Source organism: Synchytrium microbalum (genome assembly GCF_006535985.1).
Source record: "Synchytrium microbalum strain JEL517 chromosome Unknown SmJEL517_scf0007, whole genome shotgun sequence".
In the NCBI taxonomy this organism is placed as follows: Eukaryota; Fungi; Chytridiomycota; class Chytridiomycetes; order Synchytriales; family Synchytriaceae; genus Synchytrium; species Synchytrium microbalum.
The window spans coordinates 562,068-579,860 of record NW_022158356.1 but is presented as its reverse complement, the minus strand read 5'-3'; the positions used below and the strand labels follow the sequence as shown (position 1 = coordinate 579,860).

Below are 17,793 nucleotides of genomic sequence, written 5' to 3'. Positions count from 1 at the left end.
ACCTTTTCGAGGTTGTCGGTCCTCATCACAGGTCTGCTTGCAAGTCAGCCGGGTAATCAGGATTGAGGTAGAATGTAAGAACCTTTCGAGATTTTCGGTCCTCACATATTTTCAAGTTGCTGGCCATCGAAGAGAGTCAAATCACAGCAAAGCGGTAATTGCTTATATAAAAGCAATCGGGACTATCAAAAGCCAGTCTCGGTACATTACAAAGAGCTTGAGCAAGACACCCCGACGGTGTCTAAGTGACGGAGAAAAGTTCTGCTTTAAAAATGACGATCATATCCAAAAAAATACAAGACGGGATGTGAGCTAGGGTACCTTGGACCTAAAAAGGCGGCAAGTTTTGGGAGCAAGACCTGAAACATTTATCACTTTGCTCGCTCCCACGGTTCAAGCAAAATAGAAAGCTACAAGACCTTTCGCTCGAGTTAATCACCTTTGGCTGCCGATGCAAACGTGGGCCTGAGATCTCCAAATTCTTCTCCATAGCTTCAGAACAGGAAACAGTAACTCATGAACTCAGGGGTCTATTCACCACCTCCTTTCAGAAGTGCCACAAACGGTTTGTTTTGAAATAATGAGAACTAGAAAGTTTGCATTAGGCCAGCTCAGTACCTGATCCGAAAAACGTACTGAGCAGTCCCTAGTATGTAATCTCAAAATCATATCCTTGCTCGTCTACTTGGCAGCTGTTCCTATGCCTCGCAACAATTGGCTACCTTCAAGTGACTAAATCCGATTCAAAACAAAGGGTGGTCGTTCCCATGGTTAAAAAAGCGAGTCCCGAGTACCATTTACACAATCTCATAATAGGGTTGATTTCAATTGTTGAAACACCATCCAATGACGTTACAAAATGCTTTACAGACAATATGTCATTGCGTAGTCCTGAAGACTCATTGAATGATTGTGCTCAAAGAGATGAAGAGCCATCCAGAAGTAGAGAGAAGGATGCCATGCCAGCGAACAGTCTAATATCCAGAGAGAGCACGAGGAGCGAGACCACGATCCATCAGAGCACATGTCATACAATATCATGAACCTACGACGAAACGACATCTTTCGATATCCAGAATGCTGCAGTATCCACCTCAAGATGTATTCGAGCAGCCCGATCCTGGAATCACTCCGGTGCTTCAGGAGCCTTCGCTTTATCTCGTCATCCAGAACGGAGGGGTATGTGCTCTGGGTGCGTCGTCGGCCCAGCGGTGTGGCGTATTGTCTTATGTTGGTCCGTACTGGCAGGGTCTTGATCTGACCATCAAAAGTTTTGAAATTGCTAGATCACGGTGAAAACATTCAACAAATAGAGCAGAATCAAGCCAGTGTGAGTAGATCCATGAGATAGAGTGTCCTAGCTGTCGTCTGCTATGCTCCACACTGCCCTCCACTTGATAACTGTTTCGTATTTGGTGGAAAGAAGGTGCAGCCAGTCTAAACAGAGCCACCACTGCTTCTGCTGATAAAGATGCTGCTAGTGCAGAGATTGATACTGATCGATTCGCTATATTGTCAAAGAAATCCCATCACTGTGGAAATATCAAAATATCAAGGTTGCTACTCGCTTTGTAAGTTTTTTTGGAATGTTTAGATTGTTTCAAGGGAATAGAATGCATCTCGTTTTGAACAAAAATGCAAAAATGATCTAGTTTGTTATGATTATATAATATGGTTCCTTATTTGGGTTAAAGATGAAAATGGGGTATGAGGTCGGTATAGCTAAATATGATAATATGTTACTTGGGAGGTAACGGCCAGCAATTCAAGGCCTCATCTAGTCCAATGTGATCGGAAAGGAATCTGGATATTGGTGAAAACATGTCGGTCAGCCAAAAAAATAATTAGAACACCAGCTGGATGATTGGACAACATGCCTTCTGGGGGCTACAGTAATTGAATGCCGATCATCCAATCTCAAATCCACCAGGTTTGGATCATGAGCACCTGAAAGAGATTGAAAGAGAGAAATGTAAGGACGTGTCTTGAGTTTGAAATTCAACCACAAAGAAATATCCACGAGGCTCATATACGTCACCTTGACTGAATCCAATTCTCAATGAGTGCTCTCGTGAATCAAAGTCCTCACTGCCATTTCCTCGTACACTTTCGTAAAGTTCGAACGTGATTTGCGTTAAATCTAAGAATATTAGAATTAATTGTTGAGCACCAAAAAAAGCGGGTTTGTTGAGCTCAGAACGCCATCATCAGCATGCATAACAACAGCCTATAACACCACTCACAATCCAATTCGTTATCAACCTCAAAGCCAGTCATCTTTGTAGGCAGTCCACACAGCAACACGATATTTAGCAACGTGATGACTTTCGATTCCTTGGTGAAGTAGATCCGAGTTAATGGACTCGTTGATGAACTTGCAGCTTGCAAGTCATCTCGTAGTTGGCGTAGAAGGTCGTGCGAATGGAGGTTTCCAATCTCCAGCTTTTCGCGTGCCTGTTTTGATTGAGACCCAGTATCAGAACAAACAACATTGGACAACTAATCGGATTGCTGTTCTTTCACATACCCCAATACCATACTCTTGAGGTCCAACAAAGTCAAACAAGACTTTAGACTTGGCATACAGGGCTCGTAAGACTTCTCGGCCGTCAGCCTCGGATGTGAATATGCCTAAAGGAAGAGCGACTATGAGCATTTCAATGGCAAAAAAGACTTTCATCGGTCGGAAGACTGACCATCACAGAACGTCAAATTATGCAGCAGGTCATATTTGAGGGAATCGTACAGTTCCGAGACCTTGGACGGATCAAACGACAGTCTCTGCACATCACAAAAGTCTCGGAAAAGACGCTCCCAGCGTTCCTAAGAAAACATAAGTATGATCATCTTATGCAAAAGATAAGCTATGGAAGGCAGGAAATACCTTGAACAAAGTAGGATTCTCAAAACAACACCACTTGGATGCAATACCCGCCACATCCTTTTCCTTATAATTATCATTCATAATCACCCTGAGCTTTCCCATCAACTCGATAACCTCATCCACCAAATCTGCAGGATCACCCAACGCTCTCGGCGGTCCAAAGAAATCATAATTCCTGTTTACACCCGCACTCGTATCTCGTGACGAGTCTAATGCAGGTGATGGAGCAAACGTATAGTCCTCTTGACGATTTAAGATAGCTTGCAATCGTAGCTTTACAGCGTCCATTTGCTCCTTGGCAGCATTTGAGTCGTCCAGCATTTCCTTGGAGATGGTAATTAGGTCTGCTGGGATTGCTGATTCGGATTCTAAGGCAAGGAAGGCTTTCGAGAAGATAGAGGCTGTTGAGAGAACTCGACGCTCAGAGGACGAGTACATCTTTACGTCGTCGAGGAGGGAGCGGTTTATAATGAGGAGGTCTTTGCGGTAGTTTTCGGCTAGGTCCTGAGATTGTAGTTGGCCTCCGTGAGTGAATTCTCCTCCCCATTTCACAATGAGCTGGAGTTTATCTAGGATTGTCTTGTCTGATTTGTTGTATGTTGGGCCTAAATATCAAAGGTTGATGTTAGCAAGACCATATGTCGAAATTCGAGACTTTCTCTGCTAGTCGAGAGAACGCCAAAAAGCCTCACAGTTCCGCTTGTACTTACGTATTTGCACCTTGGTCTCTGGCAAGTCACCTTTAGCTTCCAGTACCCCTCTCATCTGTTCCAGAGCGACGGGATCTTCCGCGTTCTGCTCTATAGCTTCATAGCAAGCGTCTCGAACTCGTCTCACTTGTTCTGGTTTCTTTAAGACGACTTCATCGTCGCCACCATTAAGTAACGCCACAAAGGGTTTGCTTTTGAAAGAGAACTAGACAGTGTGGTTTGATAAGATGTGTCAGTACTGTCAGCGAAAAAAAATATGGAATAACAATTCGAAGAATTCCAGGGTACTCCTTGTGTCGCAAACACAACATATACCTTCATCTTCTGCTTTGGCGTCCGATCACCATGTCTCATAACAGTAAGTGAAGCCTTCAACTGCCACTGAGACTCGACACCATTATTCCGATCTAGTACGAAACGTCGTCGTTTCGAAGCTTCGAAAAACGAGTTTCGCATAATATTAGCACAGTTCTCGTAATAGACCTGATTGCCCTTGACGAACGACCATCCATTGACATCTATACAATATGATTTGCCGTTGGCTCGTAGTAGGTCGAATCCACAGACCGATTGTCTGAATGCTTTGGTGATTCGACGAGCCATGTCTTGCTCTTCTGGTGAGAGGGGGGTGATGTATCGGATTTCTTTTCCTTCTGGTGTCCGGCTTACGACACCATCTACTACTGGTGACCTAGGAAGTAGGATTGTTGTGAGTGGATTTCGTTCAGAGGAATGTGCGAACGTATCGGAAATGGGATCTTTTTGCGATAGACATCCGACTTTTAGCAACAGCCCCAATGGAAAATAATCATCCGCCTCAAACTCGAGCTTCCATAGAGCCTTACTTGCGAGTCTCTGCATGCACATAGCTATCACCAATCGTGTAGACCTTGACATCTTCAGCATTGTCGACACTGACAAATTTCTCATATATATAAGATCCTTCCTGGCGTATATCAGTCAAGTTTGAATCAAAATCACTTGACTTGTTCCCGATCTGTAAAGTAAAGGATAACGGTTAATCAAATTCGAGGCAGAAAAAGTCAATATTCGTCTCCGTATGCTGCTTTCCACGCGCTCATATTCCTTCCATACACATACCTTCCTGAACAGCCTCCTACAACCACCACCAGCAGACTGCGGATAATAGATATAGATATTATGATCTTCACCAGATACAGGCTTCTCCACAAACGGTTTAGTCAATCTCACACCATTAACCTCTATGGTATCCACATCGACTTTAACAGCCTCATTGAACTTGAAGGCATTAGCAGATATATCTGCGCCTGTGACTTTACGTATTAGATCAATAACGTCCTTGGATACAGCGGGTATGTCTCGGTTTACAGTGAGGCGTTGTGGAGATGGCACGTGGATGGCGTCGAGAACGCTCAAGACTAGACGTCTGTCTAGTAAGAGTTGTTGCATGGGGAGGTTGTTCACACAGTATGGTTTACGTTTCTTTACATAGTCGATTGCCTTGTTGAGTGGGAAGCCCGTTGAGAAGAAGGAGATGAGAAAGTCACAGTATGGCCAGTTTTCAACGTCTAAGGTTGTGAGAGAAGACTTTGTGAGTCAATATGTATATCGTTGTTTTCAATTGGGTGAAAAGAGTGCAGCAAATGGATGGTGGCGGGCAACAGTTGGGGAATGCTCCGGGACTCGTCGGGAATCTTCAGTGCACGTATCTGCGTCTACGCCCTCCCTCGCCTCCAACATTTCCGACGATTTGATTAACGCTTCTGCGACATGAAAGCAGACTGGTTATCCTCCAACGTTTCCAGCTTGGTTTTTCCTTTGCAGAGCGTCTGCGTCCCCTCCCCTCCAAAGGTTTCCTTGATAAGATCGGCAGCCGATACGATGACGATGCTTTGCGGTACATGACCCGCGAGCAAACAATTGTGATGAGGATTGAATCCTTCCATCTCTCACTGCAGTGTGTCCGCATTCATAGCCTGCCTGCCCCTCCAACCACTTCTCTGGTGCTTCTGATAGTCATTGCAATAGCGAAGATAGGAGCAAAGTAGATGCCGGCAGCAAACAATTGGCAATATAGCGGGACACCACATTTCTTTTGTTGTTTGTGTGCCTGCATTCTAATTTTCCACCTTCCTGAACCCTTTTAAACAATGAATCCGTATGATTACCTTCATCGAGAATGACTTTATCACCAAAGACAATCATTTCGAATTCTCCTTTTTGCAGCAAGATGTTTAAAATGTTGCGCATGGGTTTGGATCTCGCTGGCGATGGATCAAGATGGAATTGTGTAAGCATATTGATGAGAAATTAGAGCTGAATTCAAGAAGAGTACCTTTACTGTCCATGGCACATATTCCAATGACAACTAGATAGCGCAAAAACATTTTTAGCTCAAGATTCAAGTCCAGACAATAGCAACACGATGACATACACTTTGGAGGACCAGAGGGCGAGCTGGATACGCTTCCACGACTCCCGACTCGTTCCATAGCTGGTGGTCCTGGTTTGGCTTCCATTATTTCGGCATGAGCCCTGTGTGAAAATATTGACGACACAGAGTGTTTGAGGACGATGAAGTTACATGCAGGGAGAGAAAGAGGAGTGGAATCATTACGCTCTACATAAATGTATCGATTCACCGTGTGACCGTACAGTGATCAATAATAAACACACGTTTTAACAAAATCGACCACATTTTGCAGAATATCAGCTCTATCGTCTGATGCGGACCAGTAGAGTATTGAATAAATTACGCGATTTAACGCGTAGAGAATGCATTTCCCTTACGCTCTCATATATCCGGGATGGGAGCGTACATGACTGCTGGCAATGAAGCGGCTCCAGATCGTCATCGACCAATTACACCCTCACGTGGTTGGGACAGAAGCAAATTCATCCCCTTCGTACATGGAAGAACGACATTGAAATACTACGTAAACTCATTATTTGATCATAGGGAATGGTGCGGTATCGACCTCCTTCAATCACAGGTTCAATGTCTCCGTCTGTGAACGAGAATCCCAATAGCATTTTAAGTACCTCACCTACCTCTCTAAAGAGAAGGCTGTCTGGACTTAGTATCGCTGCTCCTGATGCCCTCATGCCCATATCCACTACTCAGCAAATGACCGACTCTCAATCCAAAATATCTCGTCATCATTCTCCGTCAACCACGACTAATCCTGCCCCGAATGGAAAGACGCTTATAGTATCATCACAACGATCCAATACGAATACGCGTCGTATGGATGCCGAGGATACTGCCGATGATGACGAGGATAGTACCAGTAGCAGTGACGAGGAAGAAGACGAGGGACTAGTCATGGGTGTAGACAAGAGGAATAGAGAACGGCAGGTTGCTCAGAAGCAGATAGCTGAGTCTACTATCAAGTCCGCTATGAGTGGTGGTGTTGGTAATAGCACTACGAATGATCAACAACCGCCGCAACCGCAACAGCAACAACAGCAGCACCACCATATACATAAGAAAGTAATCAAACGAGGTGATTCATTCGGTCGACCGAGAGATGCTCCCAATCTACCCGACGAAGACGATACTCCACAAGAATACTTTGGTGGCAACTTTGTCGCTCAACTATCCCCACGAAACTCGAAAACATCCAATAGTGCTTCTACTACCACAAACAACATCTCAACAACCGATGTTAATAGCATTACAATCATAAACACCACAAACAATAGCAACAATAACGGAGACCAACTCATACGGCCATTAATCCAGCAAAGGCAGACTTCCCTCACTGCCCTGTCAGGTATAACGCAAGTTGATGCTAATGGTAGATCGAACTAGTTGTTTAACTGCCTCACTCATTAGCACTAGATCCATACGCTGGTTACCTACAACAGCCCACCACTACGACATCCTTATCGTTCAAAGGTGTAACTACCAGTACATCACGAGAAAATCTGGTGAAGGCTGCCAGAGGACTACAACAAGCTGCTATAAGTGGTCAGGAAATGACGGCCGCTCAACAAACTCTATTACAGAATGCCTTAGAATTCTATACTCAACAACAAGCACTACAAAAGCAACAGCAGCAGCAACAAGCAATGGGCACCCAGCATGCCGAGATTCAGCAAATGCAGCCGCCACCACAGCAACAACCGGCCGTGAATGCCCAATTACAAGCTACGATGCGAGCTCAACAACAAAAGGCTGCCAAAGTGTCGAGTAAAAGCAGTAGTAGTGGAGTAGTTGCGCCACAGGCTAGTAATATATTAGGTGTTGTATCTACCACTGCTGCATTGTATCCTCTTGATGGAGCACCACAGCAACCGGTGCTTTCTCAAGGACCACTTCCCCAGCAGCAAGGAAGACGGGCGTCTACATCCGGTAGACCTGTACATCCAGCACGTCCTATTGGAGCTACTCAACAAGTACTCAATCAGCAACAACAATATGTAAATCAGCAGCAGCCTGTAAATCCTGTAGTAAACAACCAGCAGCAGTTTGTAAATCAACCACAACAGCAACAGCAAGTCAGTCAACAGCAACAACAACAGCAGCCTTATAATGCTGCTCGACGGGGAACTGGAAGAAGGTCGAATCGATCACAACGAGACGTGCCCTCATACTTGCAGAATGTAAAGACATTGAAAGGTGGATTTGATGCTTCGAATACGTATATGCCTACCGAACATGGAATGATACATCCGCCTTCTAGTATGAGCAATAATATTAGTCGGGAGCATCACACTCATAGTAGCAGTAGCACGGCGGCAACGACAAGCATAAGCAATAGTATATCACCAGCCGATGCAACGCCATTAGATCAAGTACAACCAGCGGGCGGTGGATTGCCAATGTTTCCACGTCCACCAGCTGGTAGTGTAATTAGCATGTCATTACATGGTGGAAGGATGAGAACCAAGGAGGTCACGATGCAGTATTTTGGATTGGGCAAACCGTCGCCACAACAACTAGTGTCAATAGATAATGGAAGTGGATTGGATTTGGGAGATCGTGGTAATGGTCGTTATAATCTTGGTGGTAGTAGTAGTGTCGCTGCATCACAAACACCACCGCCGCTTTCACAACAACAGCAGCAAGAGAGACAACAACAGCAGGAACGAGGTCTGGTTGATTCTGATGCTGGTGTCGATCTTCCACCCAACTTTTTGGAGACTGGTGTATCTGCTGCTGCTGGTCTTGGTTTGCTGCCTCACCGAAGGAATTGGAAACCCGATTCAACAGCTACTGCTTGCACATTATGTAGTCGACCCTTCAATTATTGGTATAGAAGGAAGCATCATTGTCGTATGTGTGGAGATGTCGTTTGTCATGCTTGCTCTTCGGACTGTGTTAGGTGAGTGCTGTGTTTATTGATGCGTAAAAACAGGGGGAATCGATATTAGGATGTGATGATGGCTAACTTTCTCCTGTTCATTACTAGACTGACTGGCAACCTTCAGCCTCATCCACAAGGAATCCCTGTGCGAGTCTGTGATACCTGCTATGCCAAGTGTCCTGATAATACAAGGTACTCGTCTCCCATGTGAAGCAACAGGAAAGAAGAAGCCAGCAAACTACAAGAAGAACACACCATCATAACACGTACATTACCACCACCACCATCATCATCCCTTTTATATTCGGAACCACGAGAGGAACACCAGTTTTCCTGGTTGGGGTCGATACACACGCCAAAAATCTTAGTATAACCGTTTTGAGAGGAATAGCTAAAATTTAGTATTAAAAAGTTTTGAAGAAATTTGGAAAAATACAAAAAAACATGACATAGGCTTGAAAGAGCGTGATGGACGGTGTTCAAGTGAACTTTGAGTAGTTTGAACAGATTGAATCGGGTTCCAGACGTGTCAATAACGCGTAATATAGCATTCACATATATCATATTGCGAAGGACTGTTCAGAAAGCCTCTGTCCGTGCTTTTATTCACGCATCTCCAAGCTTCCCAACAAGCCCTCAAAACAGCACCGATGCTGAGTGCACTCACCAACGACCAAGACGACACATACCAGCCACTATCACCCAATAATACCGACAAAAATAACATCAACAGCATGTCGCATCATCGCCTCGCACACCTCGAAGCAGCACTTGGAAGCTCAACACTTACTAAAATCTCATCTGCTCGAGTCCTAATGGTTGGAGCTGGTGGAATTGGATGCGAATTATTGAAGAATTTAGTGCTGAGTGGGTTTGGAGATATTGAGATTGTATGTACTTGGTGGCATTTGATGTTGACATTTGGACAGGTGCTGATACGCTCTTTTTGGTATAGGTGGATCTAGATACAATCGATCTTTCAAATCTGAATCGCCAATTCTTGTTTCAGAAACATCATATATCAAAGAGTAAAGCTCAGGTATGTGTGTGTGTTGTTGCTGCATTGCTGCGAAGTGCAACTTGAAGCTTGCAATCTGGAAGAGTTTCATGACTTTATAAATTGCTATCTTGCTCTGCTTAACGAACTCGAATCAACTGATAGGTCGCACGAGAATCAGCCCTCAAATTCAACCCATCAGTCACAATCAAAGCGCACCATGCAAACATTATGGATGCTCAGTTTGATATCAAGTGGTTTAAATCCTTTGATATTGTTATGAATGCGCTGGATAACAAGGGTATGTATCTTATCTTGTGTTGGCAAGATACGTTGGGATTGGAAACCATTGTGTTTGCACACTTACGATCGACAACTCACATTTCGTTTTCGTGTTTTTCTCTAGCGGCACGATCATATGTGAATATGATGTGTCTCGCATCAAACAGGATATTGATTGAAAGTGGGACTGCTGGGTATTTGGGGCAGGTTACTGTGCACAAGAAGGTGATTCACATTTGCCATAATTTGTGTTTAGGGAATTTTTTGGTAACTGACTCGCTTTGCTCTTCCGATTAGGGAGTAACAGAATGCTGGGATTGTGAAGCCAAACCAGTACAAAAGACGTTCCCTGTTTGTACTATACGATCAACGCCATCAGCGCCTATACATTGTATTGTGTGGGGGAAGAGTTATCTCTTTACGTGAGTATCAGCGAAAAAAGCAATTGACTCGATAGAAGGATGAACGACTGCGGAGTCTGTTTTCGAGATTGTACTTGACTGATACGAATTCTTTGCCATAGACAACTATTTGGACGTGAAGAGATGGAAGATAGTATTGACTCAAAGGAAGATGCTGAAAACAGTGAGTATTCCGTTGTTTCAGAGAGTACTATCAGCTCTAATGGAACTCTGACCAACCACTTTCCAACCGTAGGCAAGGAGATCGAAACCCTCAAAAAGGAAGCTTCAGCACTAAAAAGGTTAAAAGCGTCTGCTGGAAGCCCTGAATACGCAGAGAGTGTCTTCAAGAAGGTGAACTTGCACGTCTGAGTCCTCGTGTGATTTTCTTTTTGCTCACAACCAACATTCTCGTTTCTTCTTTAGGTCTTTACACAAGACATTGAACGACTCATCAGCATGGACGATATGTGGAAGTCACGTAAACCACCCACACCACTCAAATTCGAAGAGATTGTGGCTAGCAGCGGCGAGATGGATGTACGTGATGCTGCACCAAGGGCTGGGTTGGAACGGGATCAGAACGTGTGGAGTTTGGTTGAGAATGTTGCTGTGTTTATGCAAAGGTAAAGTCTTACTCTGATTGAGTCCCGGGGAGGGGGGGGGCCGGGGCTTTTGAGGTTCAGAAAGAAGGGAAAGACAGAAACAGACTTGCAGGTTTCTCTTGCAATACGTTCAATGTCTAACATCATGCATCACAACTCTAGTCTGGATAAACTGGCTACACGATGTATAGAAGACCAAAAGGCTGATCCAGAAGCAACCATCGCATTCGACAAGGATGATGATGATGCTCTGGATTTCGTTACTGCTATATGTAATCTGAGAGCTATAATATATGGAATTGAACCGCAGAGTCGGTTCAAAGTGAAGGGTGAGTGTTGTTGTCTATGATCGAGGGGCAAAAAGCAAAGCCGCTCACCTCCTCAATTGATGTTTTAGAGTTGGCTGGCAACATCATACCAGCTATTGCTACCACGAATGCTATTATTGCTGGAGCTATTGTGTTGAAGGCCTTTCAAGTGTTGAGTGCTGGAAATATATCGGCTTGTAAATATGTAAGTGCATGGTAGAAACTCGTCCGCAAGTAAGCCATTATGTGAATGCTATGTTTGCTAACCCTTTTTTTCTCGCCTATAGACATTCCTTACATACGCTAAAGAAACATACATTGCTCCAAACGCACTACCAAAACCCAATCCGGAATGCACAGTTTGCTCGACAACCTACCACATTCTGAAACTCGACCCATCCAAAATAACGTTGGGATTCCTACTTCAAGACATTATCAGTGCCGATAAGCCTGGATTAGGGATGGCAGGAAAAGGAGAAATCAGTATTCAAGAGAATGGAAGGCTGTTATATGACGTAGATTTCGACGATAATGTGGATACGAGTCTTGAGGGGTTGGGTATTAAAGGTGGTAAATTGGTGTCGGTTGTGTGTGATGGTGAAGATGAGGAGGGAGAGTATCAGATTTCGGTTTCCCTTATGGTGGATGCGTAAGTGTGGTTTGATTGTAGTTGGTTTGTTGGTGGAGAGAAAGCTTCTGTTGCTCGATGACATCCGGCGCATGACACTCTATGGTTGTTTTGACTCGAACTTTACCACTTTTGTAGAACTCTACAATCAAACTTCGAAGTGCAAGGAAACCGAGACTATAATAAACGACGTAAACCGATTCCAGCTTTGACACAACCTGATGAAGCTTCATTGAAACGTAAAGCTGAAGAAGACAAAGCTGCTGATACCAAGGGCAAGAAACCCAAGGTTGATGATGGTGCAGCATCAAATCAAGTAACTGAAACTGAAGTTATCTATGTCGACGATGATGATACCATTGTCCTAGATTGAAGTGTTGTGGGTTCACTGGTGGTTAAAAATGTAAATTGTTTGTAGTTAGGTGTTTTTTGTAACTTCATATAGAGCATATTTGAGAAGAGTTGGAATGTGGTGCATTTTCGAACTTTGGATGTGATCCTGTCTGGTGTTGGTATTTTGACTGGATGGTTCGGTTCCAAGTCTTGCTTTCAGACGAATTGCTGCTTAAAGAGCTTAAAAGTAATCCCAATGGTTGGACAGTACAGTAAACCTTGTCTGCTTAACATCCTTCGTAATTTGTGGCTTCAGATTTGACGCAACCCTACACAAGACTGATACCAGAAGTCCTTTGGTGAGTATCTGCAGTCGACGGGCTCATCTAAAGACAATTATACACGATTTCAGTCCTGATATATCATGTAGCTATGCTGTTGGATAGTGCAGAAGAGAGCAATAATTTCTGATACAAAGCAGCTAGTTGTCCAGCATGATGATAAAGTTAGTGGACAGTCCTTCACTAGACTATGTGAACAGAACACACATTTGAAATACTCATCCACATTTTCAACTCTGTGGGACCATCAGTAGAAATCTAATGCTGATAGCCTGAGAACTACTTGGGCGCCTTCATTCCTTGAGGAAACAACAAAATTGACAACATTCATCCCCACAGGATATATATAAAGAGGCCAAAGTTGTCTCAACCAGATGAAGAGATACAGCAACTACCACACCAGCACCCGACGCAAGATACCGCCTGACCCCACCTATTGACTGAAGTACACAATCGCTGTTCAATAGAGGCAGGAAGCAATAATGTGACCATCTTAAAGTGCAATCCATGATTATCACAGCTGGGTGCTGGGCTGATATGTTGAACTGCAGACTCTGATGAGGTTTGTAACCCCCAAACCGGTCATTGCCGCAAGTCACGATTTGAAGTTGAAGAAACAAGGCAAATCGTATTTATAGTCTGTGAAAGCCACACTTTTATACATGAAATAGTACGCCGAGTGGTCTGACTCACTTCAATCAGCATCAAGAGCCGTCGTTTAGTTGCTATGAACTTGGCGGGGCTGCGTTTGCGTTTGCCAGACTTAAAGAAGATACCATAGCTTTCAGGAACACACGTAAACACTTTGTTTTCGGCCCGACAGTACTTAATTCTGGTTGCGCTCGTCTATCACTCTCGTTCACAAAACAAACAACAAGACCCATGCAAATGATCATACCAAGACTTCCATTTCCTCGGATCTTGATCACATTACATAGTGCTACATAAAGCGCACCTATATACATCTTCATCACCTAGCTACTAGAAGCATATGGTCTAGCACCAGGTCGCTTCCTCTCCATCTCATACTCCATTTCCATCTTGGAGTTAATGGTTTCCCAATCTAGCTCAACCTATTGTAGCGAGAATTTGTTTCGTAAAGCTTGCTATACACTTGGGTAATCTCATTTCGACAAAACGCATACACAGCACCTCATGATTTAACTTTTCAAATTTAGCATTCCCTTCACTCATTCCAATAGATTTGAGCCATTTGGCTCGATACCACAACACAACATCAACATGGTTGCGTGATTTCAGCGCTAGATCCAGTGCTCTAGCAAGCCCAAAAAATAACGAATCAGCAGGACGTCGTGATGTCAACAAAGAAACTGAAGTTCTTACTTATCCCAATGAAACAGCGAAATCCACATCTGAATAGCTCTAAACACCAGTCCAGCAGATAACAGTATCGATTCAGCCTGTTGTGGGCATCGTGCCAATAGTGCTAGTTCAGCAGCACGGCCTTCTGGCGTTGGAATATCCCGAATATAGGATATGTATTGAACTTTTTGAATCTGAAAGAAATTGTAAGAGTAGAATCACATTGACACTCATTAGCTTTTTGGCAGTTTGCCTTTTCTTTCTCACCTCGTCAATGGCAGCATATCCAACTTCGGCAGTATTCAGTTCTCCAGATGCGATAGCTACAGCTGCCAAACACGCCCATAGCTCTTTTGACTAGTGTGTTGGACAAAGATGTTGTTTTAATGCTTTACCATTTCCTTCAAAGTCTTCCACAGTGAATTTGAACTCACCTTTGAATAACGACACAATCGCACAGCTTCCTCCCACTTCCTCTTTCTGCCTTGCTCATGAAGTAGCGCAGGAAATGGTGAGATATCACTAAATTCAACCAAGAAGTGTTGAGATTATTGTCCGTCCTAACGAATTTTTTTGCAGAACTACCTGACAGTCACAACAGCGCCATCAGCACGCCGTATCGTGCATTGATTGCCATATAAACCAATAATCTGAGCCTGTTTTCCAAAGTTGCTAAAAATGGTGTGAGGTTATATATGGCAACCCATACTTTCCAATAGTTTGAGGTTATTTTCCTGCATTTTCTACTGTACCTTCCATCTTGATCCAACCTCGCAATCGACACTAGATCCTCATCGATAAACACACTGGCAGGATGATACCACACTATAAACCTCCCATCAACCATGGCCGCCAAAACATCAGAGTCCTCGTTCCAACAAAACGTTTCAACCATGGTACCCAATTTCTTAGGTAAATGCAATGAGCTCCCTATCGTGATTGGCATGATATACAAATCGTGATTCTTATCGAGAATGGCTAGGAGGCGACCATACGATGATGTAGATGACGGTGTTGTGTTTGATATTGAGATTTCTAAAATGTCTGCTGAGTGCCGTAGTGGGGTTGGTGTGAGGAGTTTGCCTGTTGTTGTGTCGAACACGTAGATGGCTAAAAGAGGGGTGTAAACTATGTGAGCTAAAATAGACAATAAACAAGAAGGAATGATGGTATTACCCTTCTCATCAGCTCGATCCTTAATGGCAAATACATCAGCAACCAACGACATTGTACTCGGAGTGAGGAATTCCGGACGTAATCCAGGATATCTTGGAGACGAAACGAGTCGTCCATCATACGAATAGATCTGAATGCCATTTGAGTTATCCACAATGGAGAACAAGCTAAAAATTGATGACAAATCAGCCAAAAAAAGCAATCTTGTCGTCCAATGTTATGCTTACTCGAGACTCTGCACGATACAGACCACACGGCCTTGCGAAGCCAAGTCAAACACCGCAGGTGTGTTCCAGTTCTTGTCAGAGTATATGTAGCACTGTGTTGGTGTCGCTGCTACTAGATGACCAAATCCTAGCGAAAGCTTCACCACCCGATCTCTGAAGTCTGTTTGAGAAGAACGTTGTGTGAGTGCCTTTTAATTTGAATTTATTTGTCTCTACAATCGACTTACCAAGCACTTCATCAAATCCATTCAGCACATCGTGAACACGTATCTTCTTGTCGAGCTGTGTGACTTCATAATGTTGCCATTCGTATCGCCTACATATCACGTGAGGGTTGGCAACAACAAAAGACGGAACAGATCCAAAAATGGACTTGCCTATTGACAAAATGAGCAAACACAACAGCTCCCTGACCACCAGCACACGCGAACTGTGTTCCATCGGTTGTCCAAGCGATAGAATAAACAGATCCACAATTTGGTTGTTCCATTGCATACGACCACTGACCAAAGGCAAAAAAACGCGGTCAGAATGGCTTCAAATACACACTAAGCGATGCAAGCTTACACCGGCACGATCGCAAACTCTTATCAGATCATAACTTCCCACAGCAAAAGCTTCTCCATTGGGACTCCATGCCAAGGAAGTAATAGCATGGTCGTGAGGTGCCGATGAATACAGTTGTCGTCCAAAAGAATCCCATATACGATACTTTTTATCTTCTGACGCTGATATGATTAAATTATTGGCCAGATTCCAATCGACCTTCAGGATTGGAGCGTCGTGTGCCTTCCACTGAGTGGCAGATCATGTGGGGTTTGAAAAGTTTGTCAGTTACACCTACAAGAAGTAATACACTGCATTCTTTTTTTACCTGTATGGGTTTGCTGGCCGGTTGCAGAGGTTTTATGACCAGGCTCTTCCCGTTTGTATATAGTACTTGGTCATTGTCCGGCGACCATGCGACTGAATATACAGAGTGTGCTATTACAGTGGCTCTGTTAGCTTCAGTACTTGAGGTTCGTCGTTCAAGACCTAACGTAAGAACGTACCGGCTTGAGCGAGAGACGATCTCAGCATGCCACTTCTCGACCAAATCTTGACTTGTCCGTCTTCTCCAGCTAATAGGACAGAGTGAGAATCAGCAATCCGGTGACGAGCGAACTCTGCTGGACAAGAACATTACCAGTGACAAGAGCACTCCCTTCATAATTCCACCTCAATGCGAGAAGAGCACCTTTATGTGCCTCTACAGCCTTTTCAACCCTTCCACCTTTAGAACACAAGTAGAATCGTCCTGGTGTTGAAAGACACTGTTATTATCGTGCATTTGAAAGTATCTAAAGTGAAACAATTCCAACAATTTACCATCCGTTCCACCAGCAACCAGCACATCCAGATTCGTGTTTGGTTGACCTCCCTTTGAAGGAGCACTATTACTCGGTGACAGCCATTGGAATTCAGTCAAATATAGTTGACTGGCAGGATCATTTTCTGTTGGTTTCTTGTTGGTTTGAGTTGGATTGTTGAAGAGCGTGGTGACCATGTTTCCGAGATAGTCTCCGTCACCCGACCATCGTATTATCTTGTTGTCGTCACTAAATGTATGTAAGATTTAGCGGAATGCGGTTGATGTTTCGTTAGATTGTACATTGTGTTGTGTCATAACAGGTCTGCAACATTCCAATGTTCAACAATACACTTGATCTAGTGGATGATGCGTACCCGCAAGAGTATAGTTCATTGTTCCCCGACCATGCGACGCACGAGACTATGTCAGAATCTATACGAACATATAGTGCATTTAGTTGATCTACGATGTTGGCAAGATGCAACAAGTAGGAAATTGTGTTTCTATGAAAGAACTTACGTCTTTTCTTGTCTACCGATATTATCAGTTTCATGGCGGTTACAATACGACGAATAGTAGTCGTCCTTCCTTTTCGAGTCTATTATCACTCTGCTATGAAATTCTTGCAATTTAACAGGTCGGAGAACACACCCATTCGATGAAAGGACGTGTTGAACACGTAAATTCATAAGTATTACCTATACCATATTGCGGTGATGGTAGAAACTGCCTTCCGACCGCCTGGAATATCCCCAACTCGCGATTCAGCTTAACAAGTTTGACCAGCTAAGACTTGATCTGACAATAGTACAGTCAATTCACGAGCTATAGCAGCTATAGCTGGTTTTACGCGTATTAAATATAGTTCCACTACTATTACGTCCTCTCCACATGGTCACAGACTTGACTGAAAACATCTTCAGCAACTTGATC

The 17,793-nt window shown here is 43.8% G+C and overlaps 3 protein-coding genes across 3 annotated transcripts; 1 reads left to right on the top strand and 2 right to left on the bottom strand.

Moving 5' to 3' along the window:
- Window positions 1-1,773: 1,773 nt before the first annotated feature.
- On the bottom strand, window positions 1,774-6,095 carry SmJEL517_g02006 (uncharacterized protein; the record flags this gene model as incomplete). Its single annotated transcript, XM_031167934.1, has 14 exons — window positions 1,774-1,803; window positions 1,892-1,947; window positions 2,039-2,140; window positions 2,244-2,454; window positions 2,528-2,631; window positions 2,697-2,823; window positions 2,885-3,489; window positions 3,595-3,799; window positions 3,910-4,285; window positions 4,440-4,591; window positions 4,696-5,144; window positions 5,745-5,840; window positions 5,912-5,944; window positions 6,011-6,095. 14 exons carry the CDS (start codon window positions 6,093-6,095, stop codon window positions 1,774-1,776), a joined length of 2,631 nt encoding a protein of 876 aa, XP_031026198.1.
- A 3,443-nt stretch (window positions 6,096-9,538) lies between these two features.
- Window positions 9,539-12,482, top strand: SmJEL517_g02005 (uncharacterized protein; the record flags this gene model as incomplete). Its single annotated transcript, XM_031167933.1, has 12 exons — window positions 9,539-9,778; window positions 9,844-9,927; window positions 10,051-10,186; window positions 10,292-10,392; window positions 10,465-10,589; window positions 10,691-10,752; window positions 10,825-10,922; window positions 10,995-11,194; window positions 11,336-11,502; window positions 11,571-11,686; window positions 11,769-12,130; window positions 12,248-12,482. 12 exons carry the CDS (start codon window positions 9,539-9,541, stop codon window positions 12,480-12,482), a joined length of 1,926 nt encoding a protein of 641 aa, XP_031026195.1.
- Window positions 12,483-13,757: 1,275 nt separating this feature from the next.
- SmJEL517_g02004 (uncharacterized protein) lies at window positions 13,758-17,253 on the bottom strand (the record flags this gene model as incomplete). Its single annotated transcript, XM_031167932.1, has 17 exons — window positions 13,758-13,856; window positions 13,936-14,059; window positions 14,128-14,300; window positions 14,374-14,463; window positions 14,541-14,628; window positions 14,692-14,778; window positions 14,859-15,216; window positions 15,283-15,449; window positions 15,510-15,669; window positions 15,737-15,825; window positions 15,908-16,011; window positions 16,077-16,304; window positions 16,384-16,493; window positions 16,562-16,630; window positions 16,696-16,806; window positions 16,878-17,107; window positions 17,210-17,253. 17 exons carry the CDS (start codon window positions 17,251-17,253, stop codon window positions 13,758-13,760), a joined length of 2,331 nt encoding a protein of 776 aa, XP_031026196.1.
- Between the last annotated feature and the right edge of the window lie 540 nt (window positions 17,254-17,793).